Here is a 26,821-nt window from a genome sequence, read left to right on the forward strand (position 1 = left end):
TCTCTCCTTTTATTTCATTTTTCTTTCTTTTTCCTTCAATTTCCTTCATTTTCCCTTGCATGCATATTTGTGTTTCTTCATCTCCCTTTTCTCCTATTTTCCTTTATTTATCATATAAAATTATCATTTATTGCCTTTTTCCATTGCCAATTTCCATGGCCAATAATAAATCACAAGTGATGCCCACTAAATGTTTTTGCCCTCCATTCAATTTGAAATATGTGTCACATGACCTTGGTTTAATTTATTTACATGGAAAATCAACCCGGGGCTGTTACATGTTTCTGATTTAACATTTGAATTGATATATGTGAAACTAATCCCCGCTAACATGTAGTTTATGAATCTTAATTCGCTCGTGCCTAATTCATGCATCACATTTAAATTGGAGCTTGGATAAAAGTTTTCTTATTATTATAGTGATCGGTGTTTACAACTTGCTTACTATGATATGATACATTGTATTTGCAGTCCAGATGGGAAGCTGTTAGTCTTTTTGTCTGCAAGCACTGCCGTCAATACTGGAGCCCATTGTGTTACCAATTCACTCCACAGTTTTCATTGGCCCTCTGATGGGACAGTGCATCCAAACCTTGAAATAAATGATGTGGTATGTTAATACTTTGTACACGGTCCTCTTTTTCTAAAATTAGAATATAATATTTATGCACTGCGGGCTTTCTATTTTGTTGAAACATTTTGCATTATTTTGTAATATAAGGGCTTGCTAATTCCCTATGTAGTTTTTGTTCTATATCAGGTTGTGCTATTGCCACATGACATATGTTCTTTCCATCCAATTATATGAAGCATTTGCATATCATGTTGTTATTATCAGACGTCACAGGACATTTTCATTTTGGTTGGCGTCTCTTGAAATATTCCAGAATCAAATTTCTCAGCTGTTGATGTAGCTTTGTTTAGGAAATATTTTAAAATAGATTGAAGAAAGCTCTTGATGTATCCTTGTTTGGCAAGCTTCTAGAATAATTCTGAGAAATCCAGTTCAATCATCAGACAGTAGACTGTTTGATTGAGTAATTTTAACATCCTCGAACTGAATAACAACCATCGGGGCAGTAAAGAAGGGTTACTGCTAGGCAATTTTCTAACCCTTGTTTAAAATCATCAAATGCATTTGTAGAGGTTCTCCATAACGTTAAAGTTGTGGCAGAACACAAACATTCATTATATTTTCAAGAAAGAGTTGTCCATTTTTTTAAATGATGTAGAATTTGTTTTCTGAAGAAAGATTCGAAGTTATTGTTGTAATCTTGTAGAGTCTGGGAGAATTATTTAACCTAAAAATTCTACTATGCTGTATTAAAGCCAAGTTCATGCTACTTTGTTATAGTTGTTGTTTTAACTTGTTTTAGTTTTAGTTTTTGTTGGTATTTGGCCTTACAGATGTAGTAAAAAATCATCATATTGTATTAGGATTCTTCTAATGCCAAGCTGAAATGGGTAATTTTAGGACTGTTGTCCCTTTGTAAAACAGGTTTATTCGGTGAAAATGCACAAAATGGGTCAAATCAAAGAAAATTTCAGTGGGATAACCTGAGCTAATTGAAAGTGTCTTGGTGCGACGACACAATGTAAAATCTTTAGAAGTACATTAAAATTCCTGATAGATTCCTCAAAGTAGATGTTGATAGATGTGATGTTGTGAGTGGATTGTTGGGCATTGGAGAAGATCATCGAATGTGCTCAAGAATACTCCTAGCTGGTGTCAATAAAGTGTGAAATATAAAAAATATCACTACAAATGCTGATATAATATAGGACAATGGCAGAAATAAAAGAGAAATTTACTGATCGAATGAACATGAATCACATAAAAGTTTAGGACACTGTTAACCACCAAGTGGGTACCCCATAGGAGAAAAATTTTCTCCTCATTTGACAGCCAACCAGCCAGCAGCCCTATGATGGTCTTCAGATAGCTTTATGCTAGAGCTCTCCACCTATTGCTCCAGTCAGTGTTCTCTCCCATCTAGTACTCTTCTTGAAAGAACATGGGTATGTTGGAAATTCAGGAGAATTATGAATTATAGATGAATTTCATTAACTTGATAATTACTAGTGATATATGTTGGCTTTTTATTACTTTATTAGTTTTTTTTCATCAAGCAATTACCAAAACAATGAAAATCACAACAAGACAAAGTACACAAGATATAGGCTCCAGGCCAGGGCGAAACCCAGAAAGAATGCTTATCTTCTTTAGAATCTTCTTACAATGAGACTTCCAAGACCCAGAGGCCAAAGCTCAAGATCCTCCCAAGCACCGAGTCAGCCCCCCAGCAAAGTCTTCTTCAAGGAAGCTTCCAAACTTTGACCTACTGCAACTTCGTCCTAGCTTTTCAGCCCTGCAATTTCAGTTTCTTGCAACTGGCAGCAGCAAAACCCTAACTTCGCACGTGTGAAGAGAGAGAGATGATCCCAAGACACTTCGACTTCTTTTCTTTGTGCTTTCCAGCTCTTTTTCTCCTTTGCTATTGCAGATCGAACTTGTGTTGGATGTGTGTCTCAAATGAGGTCGATCTCCTTGTATTTATAGCCTCCTTGAGGGGTTGAATAGTCCTCCCTTAGGTCGTCTTGCCCTTGGCTGGGGCCGACTTGGTCTTGGAGGAATAAATGGATCTTTCTTGACAAAATAAATTTATTTCTTTGTTACAATGAGTCCAAATGAGACTATGATATATGATATAATTTCTTCTTTGTCCTAGAAATCCCTATAAGGACGAAGAACAAGATTTTGACCTAATCTTAAGCATGAAATCCATGCTTTACATAAAATAATAATTTTCTTTTCTTTCTTTATACAAAGTATACAATGTCATGATTACAATTAGGTCATTATGAAGACCAAGTCTAGTTACATTTCCAACACTCCCTCTTAACTGGGGAGGTATTCATAATCCCATTACATGGTACAAGGAATCTCAATCTTGAAGCATTCTCATAAGCAGAGTCGAATAAGCCATCCTGTCAAGCATCTATATCATTACCAACGTTGTCCTTGAAGGCCTTAACTAGACAAGCTCAACTTTATTCAAGAGCATTATGCTGGGAGGCTTTATATTGGCTGCCACACTACCTCTAAGGCCCATTGTGTAATGTTACAAGAAGGAAATAACAGTTATAAACAAAGTAAAATACCATGCCACACCAAAATATTTAAACAACAATCAAACGCCCACAGTTTACACTGGAACTGTGTCGAAATTCAGCCATTATATTATATATGGAGAAGAGTACAATGTTGAAATTTCTAATTCTGACACATCAAAAATCCTTATTGCATTATCTGGTTTATTATCTCCTACTTGTTCTTTCCATTAACAAGTTGTTTATAAATATAAATACCGAAATAAACACAAATGTAGCCTCAACACATATAAAGATCAACAACTGAAATTACTGAAACAAACACACAAGGGACATCGTTATTTTTGGACAATCGTCCCCGGAAAAACCCAATGCGGGAAAACCTATGTAGCAGATATGAGGGTTTTAATATTATGCAGTTTCTGAATACAACTAGGGTGCCAGAAATGGCTCACCCTTCAGAGATTTTCCTTGGCAGAAGTACCTCTCCTCGGAGACAAATATTCTGGTTGATCAACAACTAGATGATTGATCCCACAACAACTTTGACAGTTCCTTAGCTGGACAACGAAAGCTGCTCTAAGCTTCCTTCTGGAACTGTGTCACACTCTAGGGACTGCATCACCCTCTACGGCTCTGTGTTTGTCTCTCAGCTCCCAGTCTGCCCCACGAAAATTCCTTAGCGCTGCCTCTTTAGCCAAACGTTAGCTTTGCTAGCCTTTGCGTAGCCTCTGCTTCCTCTGCGTCAGCCTCTTGGCCCTCTGCGTCACCTGCGTTGACCTCCTCAGCCTCTGCGTCAATCTTGGCTGCCTTTGCGTCAGCCTTCCAAGGCTCTGCGTTGCCTCTCCGACACTTTCTCTGCCTCTCTGATATTTATTCTTGACCTTCTGCCGAACTGTCCCTCACTGCGACAGATCCCTAACTCGACTTCTCAGCAAACCTTGCCCCATAAATCGAATTCTTGATCAACTTGGTGTACCTCCAACTGACTCTCAAGCCTCCTCTTATACTTTTCCTATTGATGATTCAATGGCCGAGATTAAGTCCCTAATCAACAACTAAGATTAGATTTGGCTTGATCCTCGTTATTTAGAACTTTCTCGCCCATATTATATTAATACACATTAATATTTTAATTTTCCTAAGTTTAGAATTAAGGTCACATTAAAAATATTAATTATTTTAATATCTCTTCATCCGGGTGGAATTTCCCCAAACGATTTCTGAGTTTTGGAGATCTCATGTGCCTTAGCCTCTCCACCAATTTTTATGGCTAGAGCACATCTGATGCTACCAAAAATCAACACTCCCTCTTAGCGAGGAATGTGCTCTAGTAATGCTTCACTATAGAACATCACACTGATCTTCCGCATTGGTACCTGTGCTGATGCTTGGCCCATTGCCTCACATCCTCTGCACTGCTGCCCATGACACTACCACTGTCGCTGCTACATCTGTATCAGTGTTTTACGACTCTGACTCCGACTCCGACTCGGCCGAGGATCGACTCCGACTCCGACTCCGACTCGGTAATGACTCGGCCGGCTCGATTTCAATGACTCGGTCGTTGTAAAAAATACATTAAATATTTATTTTTTTATTAAAAAACATAATTTTAAATATTTTAAACATAATTTTAAAGATTTTCATTCATGTTTCCAAACACACAGTGGGTGAAGACAGTTTTGGAATTTATTGAAGGTGCTTGGCCCTTTCTTCTAGACCACATATGTATTATGAAGTATCTGTGGCTCCATTGAAGCTACCTGGAACTATAATCTTGAGCAGTCACATAAAATGCTTGAATCTCCATGTTCATTGCACATGCTAAGTATGAGTTCTGTTGAGGTTATGACAATGTTTGCATTAACAGTTTTGTTGGTGACTCTTCATCCTACAGCAGCATGTAAAAGTTACACAATTAACCAGTCCTATTGTTTGCAGCATTAAGGTGATTGAAGAAGTCTTGGTAACAGTATGGTGGTGGAGCACATACATGTGCATTGATCTTTGGATCCTTGATCAGAATTTCTGAAAGGGTTTGTATTGTTGATATGAGTATTTTCATAAACATTATTGTCCATACTGTGATAGACAGAAGATGCAGCCTTCTCTTCTGTAACTTTTGATCCATCACATGTGAAGGTTTAGGTCTAAATATCAGTGTGGAAAAAGTCTGCAAAAAATCCCGATTTAATCCTAAAAACACGATTTTTTGAACTAAACGATTTAATCCCCCGACTTTTTGGCGACTTTTTCACAAAGGAAAAAATCGCGATTTTTTCCTTATACTCCTGATTTAATCGGGAGTCGACCCAAAAAGTCTTCCTCCCTTCCCAGGCCGCGGATAAAGAGGTCGCAAAGGTGAAAAAACTGTAAATTGAAGCTTCCATCCATGCATTTTCAAGTTATTGCATTGTATTGTTTGTCATACTTCTTGCGAGCATAGTAGTCTCATTTGTAATATGTTAGTTTTGAGGTTAAGATATGTTTTTGTTTTCCAAGGAAAAACAAATCTTTATACTTCATATTTCTAGTTAGAAAGCAAAGTATACATTGGCTAAGCCTCCAGGCTTTCAGTGATCCAGACTCTAACAACCACTGCCCCTTCAAAAGATTACAAAAGTACCAAAAGGACAGGGATACAACAGTCTTCCGTAGAAAGAACCCCACACCATCAAAAACATTGTTATAGTTGTTGAATGCTTCCAGAAGAAACAACAAAGAGGAGGTCATGAAGATCAAATAACAACAACCTGTCCAAAAAAACAAAACCAATGCCTCAAAAAAGAACCCATTTTTAGACAGGAACAAAGTACTTGTGAAATCTTGTGACAGAAAATATCCTTCCTGAAATGAGAGCACGTTTTGAAAGAGAATCTTCTTTAGTGGTGAACTCCTTGTAAATGTGGGGAAAGGTTATGTATCATAAGTGGATTTTACCTCCAAGAGTTTTTGAATAATAGATGCCAAGACTAGGTTAGTAATCTGACATCTACTGTTTTCTCAGAAAATAAGCAGCTTGGAGTCACCAAGCGTTAATTTTCACATCTACTGTGATACTCACTGTTTATTTTCATTGGACCTACCACTTGACACCTTATTACCCAAGCAGATTACAATCTACTGAATACATGCATGACTTATTTCTTAATACAATTAGCGGAAACAAAAATTAAAAGGGGAAGAGGATTTCAGTGACTGATTACTTGATGACTTTCAGATGACTCATGATATGCATTTATTATATTTTTTGTTGATATTTTGACTCTTGAAAGTTGAGACTCATCAGACAAGACTCAAAATTTAGGAGTTGATTCACTATTTTGATATGTGATGTAGCACTAGACTTCATATACATATTATATATTAGCTTACTTTACATGTTTATGTGGAAATGCATTTATTTGATGTTGTGGATACTCTAGATGTTAAAAAAATAAAAAATAAAATGAATAATTTTGTGTTTTTTAATTTTGCCGACTTTTTGCCGACTTTTTCAAAAAACTCCCGACTTTGACGAGTTTTTCAACTTTTGGACCCTTGCCGAATTAATCCCGACTTCGACTTTTTCCACATTGCTAAATATTGACTCTACCGTAGTCACTATCAATACCCTGGTTTCACAGTCACTAGTACTACAACTCTACAGGAGTAAGTTCTGAGTACAGTGACAATGACACTATCAATAGTATGGTAGTATATAATAAAGTTGACATGATATAGATGCATTGCATGGATGTATGACTAGATGTTCATGTTGACATTACCTTTAGACAATACCATTGATCTACATGACATCACAATGCCCTTGGTATGTGACAGCATTAGCACTAGCAGTCACCCTATTGAAATTTGACACCAGTGACTTCTATATTGTGAGACAGTGACCTATTAGTATTGACAACGAGACAACCTTTACTTTGATATGTGACTATGACCGTTAAACTTTGGCAACAGTAATAACACTATACACCTTCAGCAAATCTTCACCTTCAGTAATAACACTTATATTGTGATTTGGGGAGTGACTCGGCCAGCTACCCGGCCGGGTTGACCGAGTCACATATGACTCGGCCGAGTCATTGGATGACTCGGCCGAGTCATATGTGACTCGGTCAACCGAACCGGGTAGCTGGCCGAGTCACTCCCCAGGCCTTTGACTCGGTTCGACTCGGCCGAGTCGGAGTCGATTCGGCCGTTTTGTAAAACAATGATCTGTATTGCAGCTCCCTCTCAATATGTTGCCCATGCTGCACCTAGCACTGCCACTGCTAATTGTTGCACTTAGCACTGCCACTGCTAACTGCTGCACTGCATCTCAATTACCGATAAGTAAGTAAATGCCTTCTCCCAAATATTGACATCTCGGTTAGTTTGGAAGCCTCGTGATGTTGAAGCTGCCTCTGCTGCTATTCTCTGCTCCCTCTGCTGCCACTGAGTTGTTGCATACACTTATGTGCCTCTCGCACTGCTGCAACCTCCAATGCGCTGCCTTGAATTTCTGCACTGGAGCACTGCCTCGCTGCTCCACCACACATTGCTCCACCCGACATGATCCGGATTTAAACAGGAACGCAACAAATTATAGAGATAACCACAAACACAGAGATGCAACAGAAATAATACTTCATTTCATTAATGTAAAATACTGAAATATGCTTACAAACAACAATGAAAATAAACCAACTAGGGCGATGGTAGCTTATCTCTGAGAAGAGATGTGTCGGCTACATGCCTCTGAACTGTGTTAAAATGAGGCTTGAAGGCCTATTTATTGTTGAGAAACAATGGAAAACCTTAAACATCCAAAAACCTAACCCTAGAAGATGAAACGCCAAATTGTGGGCCCCGTTTGGGTAAATTAGTACATCAACTTCCCGGGGTCGTAACTTTGGCATACGATCTCCGTTTGACGCGCACAATATCTCGTTAGAAAGATCTATCCGAGAACTACAACTTTGGGAAGAGCAACATCGGTCCATGGACACATGTTGCTCCCAGTTTCCCCAAAAAAAGTCGTTTAGGGCCTCAAAACGGATCTGGAAGTTTAGGACCCGAAAAACGGCTAAAATTAGTAAACTGTGGTACAATTAAGGAAACTGAAAAGCTAAAAGAAACAATGGTGGGGGTCCAAGTGGACTTGGCAGGTGGCCACCAATATCCATTTGGATCATTCCTCCCCCCTTAGGAAGCAATGGTCCCCATTGCGTTGAGTTCCTCCATGAGATGAGGAAACTTCCGTTGAACTTGGTCCCAGGTAAGCCAGTTGCCCTGGTGAAGGAGTTGGCCTGCTTTGACAACTCGATACAATTGGATATTTTGCTGGCGAGTGTGCTTGATCTGTGTGTCCATGATCCGATCAGTTGTAGCTTGTTCCATGCAATCTGGATTTAACTATGTGGGTGTGAGCTGTTTTGCAATGTCGGATGTGTCTAGTAATGGTGGAAAGTATGGCCGAAGGCGGTCCACATTGAACATTGGATGCAGGCCAAGGATTAGGGGAATGCTGAACTCAAATGCATTGTCTCCCACTGCCTTGGTAATGGTGTAAGGACCATATCGGAGTGGTCCGAGTTTCCGATAGGTTCCGGTAAGGCGTTCCTTTTGCAAATGCAACCAAATTTTGTTGCCCACCTAAAACTTGTGTGGCACTCGATGTTAATCATGTCGCCGCTTGTACTTGGCATTTGATTTCTCTAGAATGTCATGGACCTGCTGGCGAATATGTTGGATGTGCTCAATGAAGCTGTTTGCCTTATTTGTTTTGGATTGGACATGAGCTGAATCTGCGTGAGTAGCTACAAATGGCATGGCCACATCAATGGGACATAGTGGCTGGAATCCCAAGCCCACCTGAAAAGGGCTGTGGCCAGTCGAGCTGTGGAGAGCCCGGTTGTAGCTGTGTTGAACATAGGGGAGGCTCTCGTCCCATGTGCATGGATGCTTTGAGTTGTACATGCGCAGAATGTGTACGATCATCTTGTTGACAACCTCTGTCTGGCCATCAGTTTGAGGATGGAAGGCTATGGACTTAGTGAGTTTGGTGTCCAACATCGACCAGAGACTGGACCAAAATGTACTAAGGAACCTGTTGTCCCGATCTGAGATGATAGACTGTGGGATCCCAAAGTGTACCCACACTCGTTCAAAGAAGAGTTTAGGAGTGACTTTTGCTGTGATATTCTTTTTGTAGGCCGCCATAATGGCCATCTTCAAGAACCCGTTGACGACCACAAAAACACAGTCGTTTCCATGCTTAGTGGAAGGAAGGCCTAACATGTAATCCATGGAGATGGATTCCCAAGGTCGACTAGGGGTAGGAAACATGGTATAGAGCCCTTGCTTCTTGATGGTCGGTTTGGCAATGGTGCAGGCAGTGCATGATTTGATGTACTTTCCGACATCCTGTCGAAGATTCGGCCAATAGAAATACTTATGCAGTACTGCCACCGCTTTCTCGATCCCAAAATGCCCAGCAGCCTGACTGTAGTGTGCTTCCCAAACATCTTGGCACGCTCACTTGAAGGAACACAAAGGTGACCCAGGTGCCATAACAGGGCATCCTAGAGGTGAAAATCTGGAACATGCTGACCCTCCAAGAGTGTCTGGTATGTGTGGCCGAATTCTGGGTCACTTTTGTAGAGAAGTGGCCAATCAGAAGTCTCATGCCCACAAGAGTTAAGCACGATGGTTAACGCCATGATCGGCGGTCGACTGAGGCCATCTGCAACATTATTGGTGCTGCTCTTCTTATACGTGATATTCAAATGGAATTGTTGCAGGTATATGGACCACTTCTGGTGGCGATCATTCTGCAATCTCCCTTGGGTCTGTATGAACTGCAGGGATCGGTGGCCTGTGTGGATTACTGTTTCCTTCCCGAAAATGTAATGCTTCCATTGTCGGCAACCCTGCACAATAGAATACATCTCTTTGTCATAAGTGGGATACTTCCGGACTGTGTCTGAAAGTGTCTCACTGTGATATGCCACTGGATGCCCATGTTGAGTAAGGACTGCCCCAATAGCATAGTCAGAGGCATCTGTCTCGACCTCAAATGGTTGTTGCAAGTTTGGTAATGCGAGCACTGGTGCCGTGCAGAGGCGATCTTTCAACTCTGTGAATGCCTTCTGTTGAGATTCAGACCAAAAGAATTTTGATTTCGCTCCTCCCTTGGTGACTTGACTCAAGGGCCAAGTGATATGAGAAAATCCCAACACGAACCTGCGGTAGAAGTTGGCAAGACCTAGAAAGCTGCAGAGCTCTGTCAGAGTGGTTGGAGATAGCCAATCCCGAATGACTTGGATCTTGGCAGGATCCACATGCACCCCCTGTTCATCAATAATATATCCCAGATACTGAACCTGGGTCACGCCAAAAGTGCATTTCTCCAAATTGGCACATAACTTGTGTTGCCACAGTGTTTGGAGAACCTGTCGGATGTGGTGGAGGTGCTCTTCCCAACTCTGGCTGAAGATCAGGATGTCATCCAAGTATACCACTACAAATGAGTTGGTGAATGGCCTCAAGAGGTCATCCATTAGCCTCATGAAGGTTGCAGGAGCATTCGTCAATCCGAAAGGCATAACCAACCATTCGAAAAGGCTCTCCTTGGCTTTGAAGGCAGTCTTCCACACATCGGAGGGTTCGATTGGTACCTGGTGATATCCTGACTTCAAATTGATCTTGCTGAAATATTTTGCCCCCTTCAGTTGGTCCAGGAGGTTGTCAATCCACGGGATCGGGTACCTATTACGGACAGTGATCTTGTTCAATGCCTGGTAGTCAATACAGAGTCTCCAAGTCCCATCCTTCTTCTGTACCAACACGATCGGGCTCCCACAGGGCGATGAACTCAGAGGGATGTGACCTTTCTGCGGCAGCTCCTGGATTTGCCTCTTGATTTCATAGTTCTCTAGAACGGAGCGCCGATAGATTGGTCCATTGGCCAGCGACGCATCTGGGGTCAGATTGATGGAGTGCTCGACCTGACAGTGCAGAGGAACCCCCACGGGGGAGGTGAAGATGCCCTTGTACTCCTCCACGACCTTGTCCATCTGTAGTTGTCGTGTGGAGGGGCCCTGTCTGGAGGTCGTGGTCACCGTCTTCTTCTTTCCTTGAGGGCGTATCATCAGGAAAACAAATTTCCCGGTTTTGGAAATGAGCTTACTGCATTGTTTTGCAGTAACCAAAGAGATGGCGGTAGGCGGTGCTACCTCCGGTATCCTGTACAACTTATTTCCCAAAGTAACAATAATAGCACGAGGCCTTGATTCATACACAGCATGTTGCTTCCACAAGTATGGTTGTCCTAATCAATGTTACTTGGGAGCGGGAGCGGAAGCGGGAGCGGGAGCGACCATTTTCAGAAGCTCCCGGTTTGGGAGCGAATCCCGGAGCGATTTTTTAAAAATATATATATTTTTTATATTTTTTAATTTTTGATACATATATGTCAACAAAAACATGTAGAATGATGAATTAGATATAAAAAACATAAAAAAGCATAGATTGAACCATATAACAACAATCATCTAGAAGTTATAATCTTCATCAACCACGTCCGCAAGTTAGTAACATACAACATATTGAGTCTCATGATTCATCAATCTTAAAGTTTCAAGCTTTCAAAATTCAATATATAACATTTATCATCATTGATCACCAAAGTTGTACTTGTAAGCTAAGTGTAACCATTACAACAAATAATATCTAACATGAAATGAAATGTTATAAAATGAAATGAAATGAAACAACTTTCAACTTTCATGAAGCATCATATTCATAATTCATTACTAATGAGTTATAATTGCCAACTTCAAACTTAAATTGTCATATATTGTTTAAAAAAATATCATAATAAATATGAAAGAGTCAATAGTTATAAAAGCTACTAGAAACTAGAAAAGAGAAGTAAATCTATTATCTATTTCTTATGCTTGGGCCTCTTGCCACCACGAGAAATGTCTAATTTTTTAGTCTTGTTGCAAAATCAGGATCTTTGTCATTAATATCACCCTCCAAGCATTAATATCCAGAGGTATCTTTGTCATTACCTTTGTATCTGTATAGGGATCTTTGTCATTAATATCACCCTCTAAGCATTAACATAAGATAGAAAAAGCATGGCATGTCAAGTCAAGATTTTGTTTGAGTGATGCGTACATTTTTAGAAGGGTCATGATAGAGGAGTTCGACAACCAATGTCACTAACATCAAGGTACATAGAGGGATTGGTACTCTTGATTAAATATGAGTTCCATACCCTAATACATGACAAAATTCAATGGAAACATTGCAATCCCCCAATCCTGAAATCCTGAAAAACTGATAAGTCTGCTGGATTTTGAATGAAATCTAAAATTCTACTTTCTCCATATGAAATCCAATGAGGACGAAACCACTCTCAAACATCCTGAGTCATTTCATGGTAATGTTAAAAATTTAAGTAAAAGGATGAAAATGAAAATTAAAGAAAATGTCACTTTTACTTTAAGAATTTAACATTACCATGAATAGCATATCAATACTAGGGCCTAGACTTGATCATTAAGTTGCCCCACTCAAAAACTATTTGTTTCTTTCAAAAAAATTGCATTTCGAACATTACTACAAAAAAAAAAAATGCAAAAAAGGCAAAACGCTCCCGAAAAGGCAGGAAGCGAAATTTTTTTTAGGGAGCGCGCTCCCGACCCGCTCCCGAGTCGCTCCCGCCCGGAGCGCGGATCGGGAGCGGGAGCGAGGGGGGGGGGGCGCTCCCCCGCAACACTGGTCCTAATAATACATCACAAACTTCAAGGGGAGCAATTTCACACAATACCTCATCCGTGAAGGGCTTGATGTTGTATGGAAGGCGACACTGCTGGCTCACGCGAAGATCTTGTCCTTGGTGAAGCCACCCGATGGTGTACGGTTGTGGATGTGCTGTTGTCGATAAGCTCAACTGCTTCACGACCTATGCCGAAATGAGGTTCTTTTAGCTCCCGCTGTCGACAATGAACTGTAACAGGGAGCCCCTTACCCACATCTGGGAGTGGAAGAGACGCTCCTCCTCCTCTGGATCTTCAGGTTCCTCCTTTTGGATTTTCGTGGTGGCAACGATGGCGTTGGGCTTCGCATCGATAATCTGCTTCCCTTTGTCATTCCCCTTGTCGGGTTCTGACTCCGAGTCGGAACATGCATCTGATTCTGAAACCTTTAGCTCGGCCACCAGTGACTGCTTGGCCCGACACTCACTTGTGTTGTGAGTGGAGCTCTTATGGAACTCACACCACTTTCCTGTGTCTTTTTTTGGCTTCACGACACTGTTCTTTGCTTGCATCTTTGGTGGGTTGTCTTGGGCCGCCCTGCCTTGGCTTTGTCCTTTATTCTGCGGTTTGGGGGCACCTTTCCCTTGCTTCGGATTCGCAGATCCAAAGTCTCGCCTCTTCTGTTTAAACTTTTGTTTGACCTTGACGGCATATCAGTATGTCGTGTTGAGCGAGGGGATGTTCAGGAATTCTATTTCTTCTTAGATGTACTTGTGCAGGCAGCTGTGGTATTTGAGTACCAAATGCTGCTCCGAATCCTTGATACCCAACTTTGTGTGAAGGGTATGGAAAATATTGGTAAACTCCGACATGTCTTGGTCCCTTCCCTGCTGCAGCGTGGTCCACTTTATGTATTGATCCTCATAGCTTCCGACAGGGTAGTACTACTCCTTGATGGCATCTTGGAATGAATCCCAAGTGGGTGCGACTGAAAATAGTGAGCCTGTACTTTCATCCTTCTGCTCGCAGTAGGTTTCCCACTAGTCCTTGACGTGGGGGGTTTCTTTGAGAAGAGCGAAAATAATCTTTTCCCGACTGGAAAAATCATAAACAGAAAAATAATCCTCTAGCAGATTTAACCATTTATCAACGACATCTGCGTCTATCTGACCCTCGAATATGGGGATTTCAAAATTAACTTGTACCTTAAATGGTGTGGCGTCTCCAGAGTAGTTGTTGGAAGCCGATGCGTCGCCTCTGGGTAGCCGCTGAAAGATCTAGGCAAAGCTGTCTATCATCGCGTTCCTTTTTCGCTCGAGGGCTTCTTCAAACAAGATTTTGATAGGATCTCCTGCCCCCTCATCATTCTTTTCATCTGCCATGGGAGGTCGTCGGGATTTGCGAGGCTGGTCTTGCAAAGGTTTGACCAGTTCAAGCCCTAACTCCTTATATCCCGACCTCGTTAGGGACATGCAAAGGAAAACAGAGAAAAAGCAGACCGCTTTGATACCACTGATCTGGATTTAAATAGGAAGGCAACAAATTACAGAGATAACCATAAACACAAAGATGCAGCGGAAATAATACTTCATTTCATTAATGTAAAACACTAAAATATGCTTACAAACAACAATGGAAATAAACCAGCTAGGGCGATGGTAGCTTATCTCTGAGAAGAGATGTGTCGGCTACATGCCTCTGAACTGTGTTACAATGAGGCTCGAAGGCCTATTTATTGTTGAGAAACAATGGAAAACCCTAAACATCCAAAAACCTAACCCTAGAAGATGAAACGCCAAACTGTAGGCCTTGTTTGGGTAAATTGGTACATCAACTTCCCGAGGTTGTAACTTTGGCATATGATCTTTGTTTGACGCGCACAATATCTCGTTAGAAAGATCTATCGAGAACTACAACTTTCGGAAGAGCAACATCAATCCATGGACCCATGTTGCTCTCAATTTCCCCCAAAAACGTCGTTTAGGGCCTCAAAATGGCTCTGGAAGTTCAGGACCCGAAAAATTGCTAAAAATAGTAAACTGTGCTACAATTAAGGAAACTGAAAAGCTGAAAGAAACAATGGTGGGGGTCCATGTGGACTTGGCAGGTGGCCACCAATATCCACTTGGATCATGTCATCTGTCATCATGCTACTATCGTTAAGGGCTCCAGTAGCCGGATGTGATCTAAGAGTTTGGGCACCTCAAGGATCTTGCTCCTAGAATGTAGTCCTCCTGCATACAACTCGATGTCTCCCCACCTCTTCTCGAGAGGTGCATGAGCAATCATGGCACAATCGTCATCAGTCTCGACCTCTTTCTCCGCCTTAGCTGGAGCTGCCTTTGAATCAGAAGCCTCTCCTTTGTTTTTCTTCTTGGGACACTAGGAAGCATAATGTCCCAGCTCTCCACAATGGAAGCACTTAACCTTGGAGGTGTCCTCCTTCTTTTTCTTCCCTTGCTATCCTGCAGATGCTAGAGCCATGTCCTCCTCCTCCTCTTTCTTGATTCGACCTCCCTTGCCACTACTCCTTGCCTTGGTCATCCTCCTGATCTCCTCCTAGCGAAGAGTGTTGATTTGGGGTAGCATCGAATGTGCTCTAGCCATGAAAATTGGTGGAGAGGCTAAAGCACATGAGATCTCCAAGACCCAGAATGGTTTGTGCAGATTCTTTAAAATAATTAATGTTTTTAATGGAGTTCCTAAGTCTAAACTTAGGAAAAATAAAATATTAATGGGTAGTAATATAAAACTGGGTTAGAAGGTTCCAAAAGACATGGGATCGAGCCAAATCTAATCTTAGCCGTTGATTAGAGATGTAATCTCGGCCGTTGAAGGACCAACAGGAAAAGTATAAGAGGAGGCTTAAGAGTCAGTTGGAGAATAGACCAGAGTGATCAGTGATTCGATTTACTAGAGTGGGGTTTGCTAAGTAAATTCGAATCAGTGATCAGTTTGCAGCGAGGGGCAGTGAGTACTAGACAGAGAGGCAGACACAGAAGCCAGAGTAGGCCACACAAAGCCCAGTAGAGACAACGCAGAGCCAGAAGGGCCTGCATCATCCACGTAGAGGGCAACAAGAGTGACGCAGAAGGCAGTAGAGGCTATGCAGTGCCTCAAAGGGTTGACATAGAGGGGTTTGAGGCTGACGCAGAGGCCAGGGGGGCTAATGTAGTGCTTAAGTGGTGTTGGAGAGGGTTTCGTGCGGTAGATTTTCTGAATATCTGCTTCCGAATAGAGAGGTATTACTGCCAGTTATTTTTCTCTGTCGGGTGAGCCAGTTTGGCACCCAGTTGTACTCAAGGATATATTGCATAATAAATAAACCCTCAGAATTGTTGCACCGATTTTCCCAAGTTGGGTTTTTCCGGGGACGAGTTGTCCAAAAATAACAGTGTCACTTGTGTGTTTGCTATTTCTTTCAGCTGTTGATCTGTAGATGGTTGAGACTGTATTATGTTTATTTCAATGTTTATATGTTTAAATAACTTGTTTGTAATTAACAAGTAGGAGAAATAAACCAAAAGAATATAGATAAAATTTCTAACGGATAGACTTAGAAATTTCAACAAAGAGCTGCCCACATCTCCTCCCAACTGAGAAGAGTAGCCTTGCCCAAAATACTTTGGACAAATGTCTCCCACTCCTCGGAGACTGCATTTAGGGTAGTCTTGACCATAAATTCTGGATCCGGTGTAGACCCCACAGAAGTAAGTTGGTCGCGAATCTCCTGCAACTTGAGAAGGAATGGATCTATCTGCTCTCCCTTCTGCATCTGATATGACTGCAACTGATTCTCCAATAGCATCTTCCACTGCATGGAAGAGCCTTGGTATAAGGTGGTTAGGGTGTCCCACATCTCCTTTGTTGTGTTCTTCTCAGCAATATGTGGTATGACATGATCTTTGACCTCGTCTAGGATCATGCACTTCACCCTTGCCATTGCATCCTCATATTTCTCGTTCTCAGCCGGGTCAACTGGGATAACCACGGTTTTCAAGGCAAATTCCTTGATGCGATGTCGATCCAGGATTGCCAGGATCCTAACCTTCTACATGAAAAAGTTGGAAGCCCCGTCCAACCTGTCCTGATCCCTTAGTCCATTCACTGCCATTTCAACTCCTCTTCTGGACTCCCTCTGAGTCTCGACTCCCCTCTTGGAAGTCTCCCTCTAAGTCCTGATTTTTCTTTTGGAAATCCTCTGGCCAACTGTCGAACCACTCCTCTCCAATCCTCCTTGCAACTGCAACTCGGATTTGGATTCCTTGGCTAGAAATCCGTCGAGGTAGTGACTCCCTCTACCTTGGTCCCGCCTCCTTAGACATTGTTATGCTTCAACAGAAACAACGTCCCACCAACTCCTCAAATCACAATCTGCCCACAGCTCCCCGAGCTCCAGCAACTAAAGACACTAAGCCTTTCAGGCTTTGCACAATCTCGACAACGGTCGAATCTGCACCTCCTGGCCACAGCGTCGATCCTTCCTGGTTGAGAAAGATGACCGGGCACTGCGTAGGTCTGATCTGCCCCTCTCTGCCTCTGCGCTGACCCTCCTCCTAGCTCGAAATGATGACGCAGGCTCTGCGTCACTTCCTCTCTTGCTGCTTCTGCTCTGGAACAACGCTGTCTCTCAGGACAGCTGCTACTGCTGCAAATTTTAGATTTCTGCTAGTGCCTTCAGTCCTCCTGTGATCTGCAACGCTCTGATACCATGTTGAAATTTCTAAGTCTGACACATCAGAAATCCCTACTGCATTATCTGGTTTATTATCTCCTACTTTTTCTTTCCATTAACAAGTTATTTATAAATATAAATACCGAAATAAACACAAATGCAGCCTCAACACATATACATATCAACAATTGAAATAATTGAGACAATCACACAAGGGACACCGTTATTTTTGGACAATCATCCTCGGAAAAACCCAATGCGGGAAAACTGGTGTAGCAGATATGAGGGTTTTATTATTATGCAGTTTCTGAATACAACTAGGGTGCCAAAAATGGCTCACCCTTCAGAGATTTTCCTTGGCAGAAGTACCTCTCCTCGGAGACAGATATTCCGGCTGATCAGCAACTAGATGATTGATCCCATAGCAACTTCGATAGTTCCTTAGTTGGACAGCGAAAGCTGCTCCAAGCTTCCTTCTAGAACTGCATCACCCTCCAGGGACTGCGCCACCCTCTATGACTTTGTGTCTGTTTCTCAGCTCCTAGTCTGTGCCATGAAAATTCCTTAGCGCTGCCTCTTCAGCCCAACGTCAGCTCTGCTAGCCTCTGCTGCCTTTGCATCAGCCTCTTGGCCCTTTGCGTCACCTGCACTGGCCTCCTCAGCGTCTGCGTCAACCTTCCAAGGCTCTGCGTTGTCTCTTTGACACTTTCTCTGCCTCTCTGATATGTATTCTCGGCCTTTTGTCAAACTGCCCCTCGTTGCAACAGATCACTAACTCAATTTCTCAGCAAACCCTGCCCCAGAAAATCGAATTGTTGATCAACTTGGTGTACCTCCAATTGACCTTCAAGCCTCCTCTTATACTTTTCATGTTGATGATTGAACGACCGAGATTAAGTCCCTAATCAACGACTAAGATTAGATTTGGCTTGATCCTCGTTATTTAGAACTTTCTCACCCATATTATATTAATACACATTAATTTTTTAATTCTCCTAAGTTTAGACTTAGGGTCATATTAAAAATATTAATTATTTTAATATCTCTTCATCTGGGTGGAATTTATCCAAACGATTTCTGGGTCTTGGAGATCTCATGTGCTTTAGCCTCTCCACCAATTCTTATGGCTAGAGCACATCCAATGCTACCAAAAATCAACATACAATGCATGAAATGTGTGCACCTGGGCTTGCCAAAGCAATTTGAACAATCCCAGGTGAGGAAGATGTTACCCGAATGCAGAGGAACGGGTTCTCCTCAATGCTCTGCGCTGGCCCTGGAAAATTTTCAACCATTGGTTGGAAGAAACCTTTGATTGAGCCTCCAAAGGTGCTCAGAAAATTTTGCCAAAATAATCTTGAGCTCTCCACCAAAAACCCAGAAAAACCCAGAAAGTGTTTGGGCAAATTTTATCGACCACCCGAGACCCAAAATTTAAGCTCACTTATCCTAATTGGATGCAAAATAATTTTGTTTTTTTGGGGCACCAAAACACCTTCAGAATTTTTGCAAAATTAAGAGCAGGCTCCTTGACCCCTGACCGACAAAACCCATAAAGGAATTGGGCTAATTCTGACCTCTCAGAATTACCCAATTTTTGGTGCTATGCCCTTCCTGGCAGAATTGCCTCCCCTTCACTTTAGCTGCTATATTTGACACTTGGTTCTCCTCAATCTGCTGTAGAACTGCCCTGGAAATTACCTCCGGAGGGGTGAGTGGATTTTCCTTCCCAAAAACCCGCACAAGCATGAAGTATTCAGCCCCACGAATTTTACCCAGTGTCACTACTGCACAGGCCCTAGAGTGGCATATTTGGATCTCACAAAAGGTGCAACTTCCAGCCCTGAAAATCTCCTCAAATGCTAGTCCAAGCTGAGGGAAATTTTTGCTGAAGTCTCAGACCAAAACACACCCTTTTCTCTGCCCCAACTCAGTGGTACAATTTTGACCCCTACATCGTCCCTGGAAAATGAACTCGCTGAGAAATGGGTTGAAAGATACCACAATCTCCAACAAATTTACCTCCTACTGAGTTCAAAAATTCGTCCTTAGGGTGGCACTCGAAGTCCACCGAAAGAGAGGTTGGAATTCCCGGTTGGGAATTCCTTGTGCTAAGCAGCACGAGTTGTCTTGGCTAAACAACTCAAGAGAACTAGAGTTGATTTGTAAAATGATCAATGATATCAAATGGAGGCCCCCAAGCTCTATTTATAATTGTTGGCCCTGTCTCCCTTGGTGGTCCCCACCTTCCACTAATTCACATCCCTTCCTTTTTCTCTTTCTTCTCACTAGCGTGAATTGCCACTTGGGTCCAATTTCTCTCCTTGTGTTCCCCATTCTCGAAAGTACCCTAACCAGTGATATCAACTCTCCAATTTCATTTTTCTAATTGTAGAAATCCTCTGCGAATTTTTGTCCAGATAAAATCCCTAAAGCATAAATAAACCATACTTATTTCCTGCCTCAATATTGTCTTTAGGAAGCTCAGATTTGTTTTACAAATTTTGGGCTATTCCGACCATAATCCTTCCTACTTTGCTCAGGTATCAACTCCTTTTTAGATCTACCAAAACATGATATAATTCATCCTCTAAAGTCACTGGTCCGCACAAAACATTGCTTCAGGTGAGATTCAGCCTTCAAATTTCGTAAGAATAGACCTTGATTACTTCAAGAACCCATCACTCTGTCACAAGAGACTTGGACAATACAAACTCTGCAGATACTCCAGAAACTGCGGTCCTATTGCTGTTTCAAAATAGAAGTGTCGATCTACCTAAAACGGGGTTACTCCTATTGCAACACCTTCAAAGAATACAAAAAATGGTCTGCGCTCTACCAAACTTGTGTTGATTTCTGGTAGCATCGGATGTGCTGTAAGTCTCAAATTTTGTAGGGAGGCTTGGGCACATGTATTCTAAAGAACCCAGATAGTGTTTTGGGAAATTCCACCCATAAACAGTTTTATAAAAATAATTAATTTTTTTAATGGGACCCAAAGTCTAAACTTCGGAAAATAAAATAATTAAAGGATATTAATCTAACTGTGGGTGTAACTTCTAGAAGAAGACAAGGATCAAGTAGAAATGATCTTAGCCATTGATTAACTTCTAATCTGGGCCGTTGAATGTCAACGAGGAGATTATTTAAGGAGGCTTGAGGGTCACTTGGAAAGACACACAAAGAGAGTTCAGAAGTTCGATTTTTTGAAGTAGAGCAACTGTTGGGAGAATTTCGATAGTGAGATTTTCAGAGAGGGGCAGAGGGAGTTTTGGCCGGAGGATCTTCTCCGGAGCCAATGATACTCATCAGAGAGGCAGAGAGAAACACAGAGGAGCTAGTGCAGAGGCCAGAGAGTGTGACGTAGAGCCAGGAAGGGCTCACGCAGGTCCCACGCAGAGCAGCGTCTAGCTTCCAATGCTGAGGTTCGAATTTGCTGAAGAAGCTAACGTTTATGAGCTAGGAGGGCTGGAAAAAGGCTTCTGAAGGCATATTGATTCTCAGTTGAGCTGACGCAGTGACTTAGAGGCTGACGTAGAGCCCACGCAGGGGCAGCGCAGAGGTAGTCGGGGAGCTCGCAATTCAGCTGGCAGATCAGCTGGGACTTGTAGTGTAGAGTGAGGTAATCTCACCAGTTTCTTCTGCTAGGTGATTTTCTCTGTCACTGGATTGCCTGGAGGGCATCCAGTAGTTGTATTCATAAATACTTCAGCTTAACAATAAAAACCTTGAGATCTGCTGCACCGGTTTTCCCGCATTGTTTTTTTTGGGGACATTTGTCCAAAAAAATACTGTGTTCTTTGTGATGTATCTTTCCCTATTGTTCTGTTCTTGTTTTGGGCATATTATTTAATTGGTGTAGGCTGTAGTGTGTTATCTTCGATATTTGCTAGAGGAAGCAGTAAATAATTTGTTTAAGTAATTAACAAATAGGAGAAGTTTAATCAGTTGTTGCAGTAGGAATTCCCGGGTTTGAGGAATTTTCACATGGTATCGGAGCAAGTGCAGGTGAAGCAAGAAGAACAGTGCCAGAGAACCTAGCGTTGAGTAGAGAAGGAGATCGAATAAGTTGCAGGAGGCAACAATTCGTATCCCCAAAGGGGTTTGCGTAGTCCTAGCCGGAGGGCTGAATTTCGAGGCAGTCTCTCTCTGAGTGAGTCGTCAGAGAGAAGGGCTTCCAGATCGAAATCTTGCCGTGGCAGAGGGAGTAGCATTGAATCCTCAACGTGAGGAAGAGCTAGTGGAACGCAGTTTTCAACAGGGAAATTGTTGGGCTGAAAGATGTCATAAAAGAGAAGAGAAGCACAGTGAGGGAATTTTTTCCTTAGTAGACTTCCCTCCAAGAAGTTTGTTTTCTTATTGCTTGAGCAGCAACAGTAAGAGACAGAGAGGAGCAGTTCGACATTTTCGTGGCAGAGATGGCAACCAGTGGGTTGAGAGATCATGACAAGTTGGATGGGTCATCCAACAATATGATCTGGAAGGCAAGGATGTCGTACCTTTTAGATGAACTTTTTCTCAAGGCCTATGTCGATAGCGTGGTGGCTGAGCTCGTGGATCCAAATTCGTTGAAGAAGTACAAGGGAGAAATCGCGAAGGCCAAGAGGATGATCCTTGATGGAGTAACTGCTAAGGAGATGTGGGATGCCTTGGCAACGCTGTATCAAGGATCTTCCAAGCAGCAGAAAATTTACTTAGAGCAGATTAAGATCTGCACAGATGTAGAAGGGGGAACGCATTGATCCGTTCCTCACGAAGCTTCAGGAGACCCGGGACGAGTTGGCAGTTGTGGGGTCTACACCTCACGGTTCTGAGATGGTGAGACTGGCCCTAAACTTAGTCTTAGAAGAGTGGCAAGTTTTTGTCCAGAACATCCTGGGCAGGGCAACTTTTCCAGACTGGGATAGTATGTGGGCAACTCTCAAGCAGGAAGAGCTAAGGAGAGATCTAGTCAAGTGTAAGCTTAACGAAAGCAACAACAGTGTGTCGAAGCCCAAGGAGGAGGAGGATAATGCAACCCTTTCATCGAAGGGGTAGGAGGAGCAACAAAGACATAAGAAAGACGTCTCGAAGATAAAGTGCTTCAGGTGTGGTGAAATGGGTCACTACGCAACACAATGCCCTCTTAGGAAGAAGGACAAAGATGAGAAGCACGATTTGAAGGCTGCACTTGCGAGGCAGAGACACACACAAAGGATGCAACGGAGAGGCCAGAGAGGGTGACGCAGAGCCAGGAAGGGCTCATGCAGGCCCCACGCAGAGCATTGCAATAGCTTCCAACGCAGAGGTCTGAATTTACTGAAGAAGCTGACGTTTATGAGCCGGGAGGGCTGGAAAAGGCTTCTGAAGGCAGATCTATTCTCAGTTGAGTTGACGCAATGACTTAGAGGCTAACGCAGGGACAATGCAAAAGTAGTCGGGGAACTTGCAGTTCAGCTGCCGGATCAGCTGGGACTTGCAGTGTAGAGTGAGGTAATCTCATTAGTTTCTTCTGCTAAGTGATTTTCTCTGGAATTGGATTGTTGGGAGGGCATCTAGTAGTTGTATTTATATACTTCAGCTTAATAAAAACCCTCAGATTTGCTACATTGATTTTCCCGCATTGGGTTTTTTTGGGGACATTTGTCCAAAAAATATTGTGTCCTTTGTGTTGTATCTTTCCCTATTGTTCTATTCTTGTTTTGGGCATATTATTTAATTGGTGTAGGCTGTAGTGTGTTAGCTTTGATATTTGCTGTAGGAAGCAGTAAATAATTTGTTTCAATAATTAACAAATAGGAGAAGTTTAATCAGTTACTGCAATAGGAATTCCTGGGTTTGAGGAATTTTCACCACTAGCCACTCGAATTGAATGTCTGGCTTCAGTATTACTTCGGCTTGCTACGACCTGTCCTTTCAAGGGTTTTAAAGGTTAGGACCTACATTCTACACAGAGCTCAACTCGCAGGAGTAATGCTTAGTCTTTAGGTGCTTTTCTAGAACTGTGATGTTGTTCAGAGGTAAATCACAAAGAGGTCCGCCTAGATTTAGCTTGTCTTGTCACCATGCTATTCTGCTCCTCAGATAGAAGATACCCTATGCTAGAATAAGTAGAGAAAATGAAAGAAGAACTAACTAGTGTGGAATCTTTCACCATCGAAATTAGTAGGGGGGAAGGGTCTTAGAACCCTCAGAGCCTCAGGTTCAAAGAAAATTAGAGATAATTGATCCATTCCAAATGGCGATTTAAATGAATTCAACCCTCTTGTATTTATAGATTTCCTAGAGGGGATTCTCTCCTTAATTGATTGAATAAAGTTCACACAAACCACAACTTTGGGTTTCTTTTCACAACTGCCCCAAAACTTGCCCAAACATTGGGTATTTTGGGGTTTTCCCCTTTATAAAGGATTATAGCCTACGAGGATCGATTGGCTACTTTGTTTCTTGAGCAATTAATTTCTCGAGAACATTACATGGACCTAGGCCACCCTTAGACTAGCATTGACCTTGTTTGATGGATGTTGCCTTGTTCCAGAGCCTAGATGGGGATGGACGTCACTGAGATTACCTAGGAGGGCTAGCACATTGTGCCTTGATGCTAATGCTTGCCATAGGTGGGGGTGACGTAAGCCTTTTTGTGGATGACATGATGGTGGAGGAGGTGCATTTTGGAGATGTACCCATACACTGATGATTTCTTCGAGTGAGGAGCACTTATTCACCATTTCATAGAGATTGATCATTCTTGGAGGATGACATCATAGTGGAGAGTCTTTATTCCCGCACATGTGAGTTATGTTGGCATTATTATTATGATTTTAAGCTATTTCAAGGTCCGCTTGTGACCTTTGACCTAGTTGAATGCTTCAAGCAAACTTTTTAGGGTTTTTCTTGTAAAAGTATGGAAAAGTGACTTGGTTACCCTCATATAAATAGAGGGGAGTTGGTTTCCATTATTCATCGTCATCATTCATCACACTTCTCTTATTGAAGAAGTGTGTGCTAGCTCGTCTTTTCTCTTCGACACAATTTAATCATTTGTAGAGCGAATTGTCTTGGGAGGGAGATTTTTGCATGAAGACTTCTGGGATTGATTAAAGTGATTCTTGTTGGAATTGCGTAAGTTTAGTGTCATTTACTTCCATTTTGCATGTTATATTTTTGAAATTAGAGTTTCTACGTTCCATATTAAAAAGTGCAATATTTTTCCTTGAAATCTTGATTTTTAATGGTATGTAAAGTTTCTGTTACAATAACCCATCAAAGGAACGTGGCTCATGCATCCTTTGATGTTAAAATTTCTCACGTATAGAAGTTGCTAAGGTTTCTAAGTGAGAAATTCATTTCTCCATGCTCTTCATCCAAGGCCCAATCAGATAAAGGAACTTGCCTAGTAGGCTTTGATCAAATTAAATTTCTCTTTCTTCCTCTAATTTTATTGTAACTAGGGTTAGGGCTAGCTTAAAATCTGCATTTTGTAGCAATTTTATGTCATATGTTATTGCCCTATTGGAAGGGATTGCATTTAATAAAAAATAAATGCAAAATCTAGAATTACTTGCATATTATAACCCTAAAATCAGGGCCAACATCTTGGTATTTATTGCTTTTATGCAGATTTTCAGCCACCTAAAACTATTGTTTACTTAACCCTAGTTTGCCTTTCTCATCCTATTGATTCTTTGTTGGTCTTATCTTTATAGGCTATTTTCTAGGGCTGCTATATGCCATCGTGTGCCCTAAATTTGCACATCTTACAAACGCTATCTTATAATAGCTCTCTTCTAAATTACATAAGTCTTAGGGAAGAATACTTGAACTATATGCAACTCTTATCTTAGCCTTTCTAGGCTCTGTTGGTACTTTTCCTTCAAATCATTAGATCTTGTGTCGCCATTGAGCCCTCCTTAGTTGCATACCTTTCTGGTGATCTTTTGTAGGGAAGCCTCCCTCGTGGGATTAATTTCACTACTAAGCAGCCAAAGAGAAGCCACTAAGGTGGTAGTGGTGGCTGATCTCTTGTTGCCATAAGACCAGGTTGCCTAGTGAGGCTTTGGACTAGGCCTACTAGATTTTGCAGTAACAGGAACCTTCCCACAGAAGTGGATTGCACCTGCAAATCCATCAATTGGAGGAAGTTTTCTCCATGAAATATCCATTAAGAAATGAATTTCGTTTTTATCGATAGAAGGACGGATAAATTAATTGCAAAGAGAGGGGGAACACCTACTTTTACAAAATTAAAGGGAAGTTATAATATGAGGCCCAAGTTACTGTTAAGGACATACTCAAGCCCTTATTTGGTCAATCCTAATTAATTATTAAATATAATTTAGGTTCATAACTTGTACTACATTAAAGTAGCCTATTTAGAATCACTGAAATGTGACACCAAAATGTTCTGAGAATAGAACATTGTTACAAAGTTATGAGCTTATATTCAAAATACCTCATGTACCTAGATTCTGTTTGCATTATGAAATTGTCATGTTCAAACTTGAAGTATGCAATACCCCGAGTTTGCATTGGAGACCCTACGTGTGTAAGTCTGCCTCGTGTGTGTGGCAGTGGCTCCCAATTTTATATTGATGCTGGTTATGATCATACAATGACTTAGGCTGCTCTTTTTTGCATATGACTTCTTGAAATTCATTTGCATTGCTTATTTCGATAGGATATAACTTTATGTTGCACTCAAAAAGCAGATTTCACTGCATAAGTTTAGCTTCACTAACTAAGCTCATCCTTGCATGAAAATGAAAGAAGATTGAAATTATCTTAATGTCCATTAGTGACCATAGATAGATCAATGGAACTTAAGTGTACAACAAGTACAAATAGCCAAATGAGGAGTGACTAGGACATCTCTTCACTCGAAAACAATAGACATGTGAAAATGCATATAAATGTGAAGGTGGACTCGCAAACATGCAGTAAAGAACACTCCCTAAAAGGACAACATGGAGTGAGGGACGTCACAGTGAATAGGAAAGCTATTTGAGTGACCTCTAACATTTGTCTAGGCCAAGGGAGGAACCTGAAACATTGATCACTGTGAAATTGCTTTTAATGTCTTCGATAATGTTTTTTGGGGAAAGATCTGAACTAAAGGAAGTGTTCTGACCAGTTTTAGGAATTAGATAACTTTTCTTAAGTCATGTCCAAGAATATTTTGTGGCATCGAGAATTAGAAGTGTTCCTAGACAGATGCTTTCCTTGACATGACACCTGAAATGTTAAGGATGATATTTGCTGGTGTTGAATTTCCACGATCTTGGGTCTAGGATAGAATCTTAAAATC

At 41.6% G+C, this 26,821-nt stretch overlaps 1 protein-coding gene across 1 annotated transcript in view; it reads left to right on the forward strand.

Moving 5' to 3' along the window:
* The window catches only part of LOC149167821 (acylamino-acid-releasing enzyme 1-like), a 275,851-nt gene that overhangs the window by 40,331 nt on the left and 208,699 nt on the right, over positions 1-26,821 (forward strand). Inside the window, exon 7 of the mRNA XM_089430600.1 lies at positions 472-610. Coding sequence (XP_089286726.1) covers positions 472-610 — 139 coding nt within the window. The remainder of the gene's footprint in view (positions 1-471; positions 611-26,821) is intronic.

This window comes from Pinus tabuliformis, chromosome 5_1 (genome assembly GCF_031772625.1).
Source record: "Pinus tabuliformis cultivar Carrire ecotype Pingquan chromosome 5_1, CPIR1, whole genome shotgun sequence".
In the NCBI taxonomy this organism is placed as follows: Eukaryota; Viridiplantae; Streptophyta; class Pinopsida; order Pinales; family Pinaceae; genus Pinus; species Pinus tabuliformis.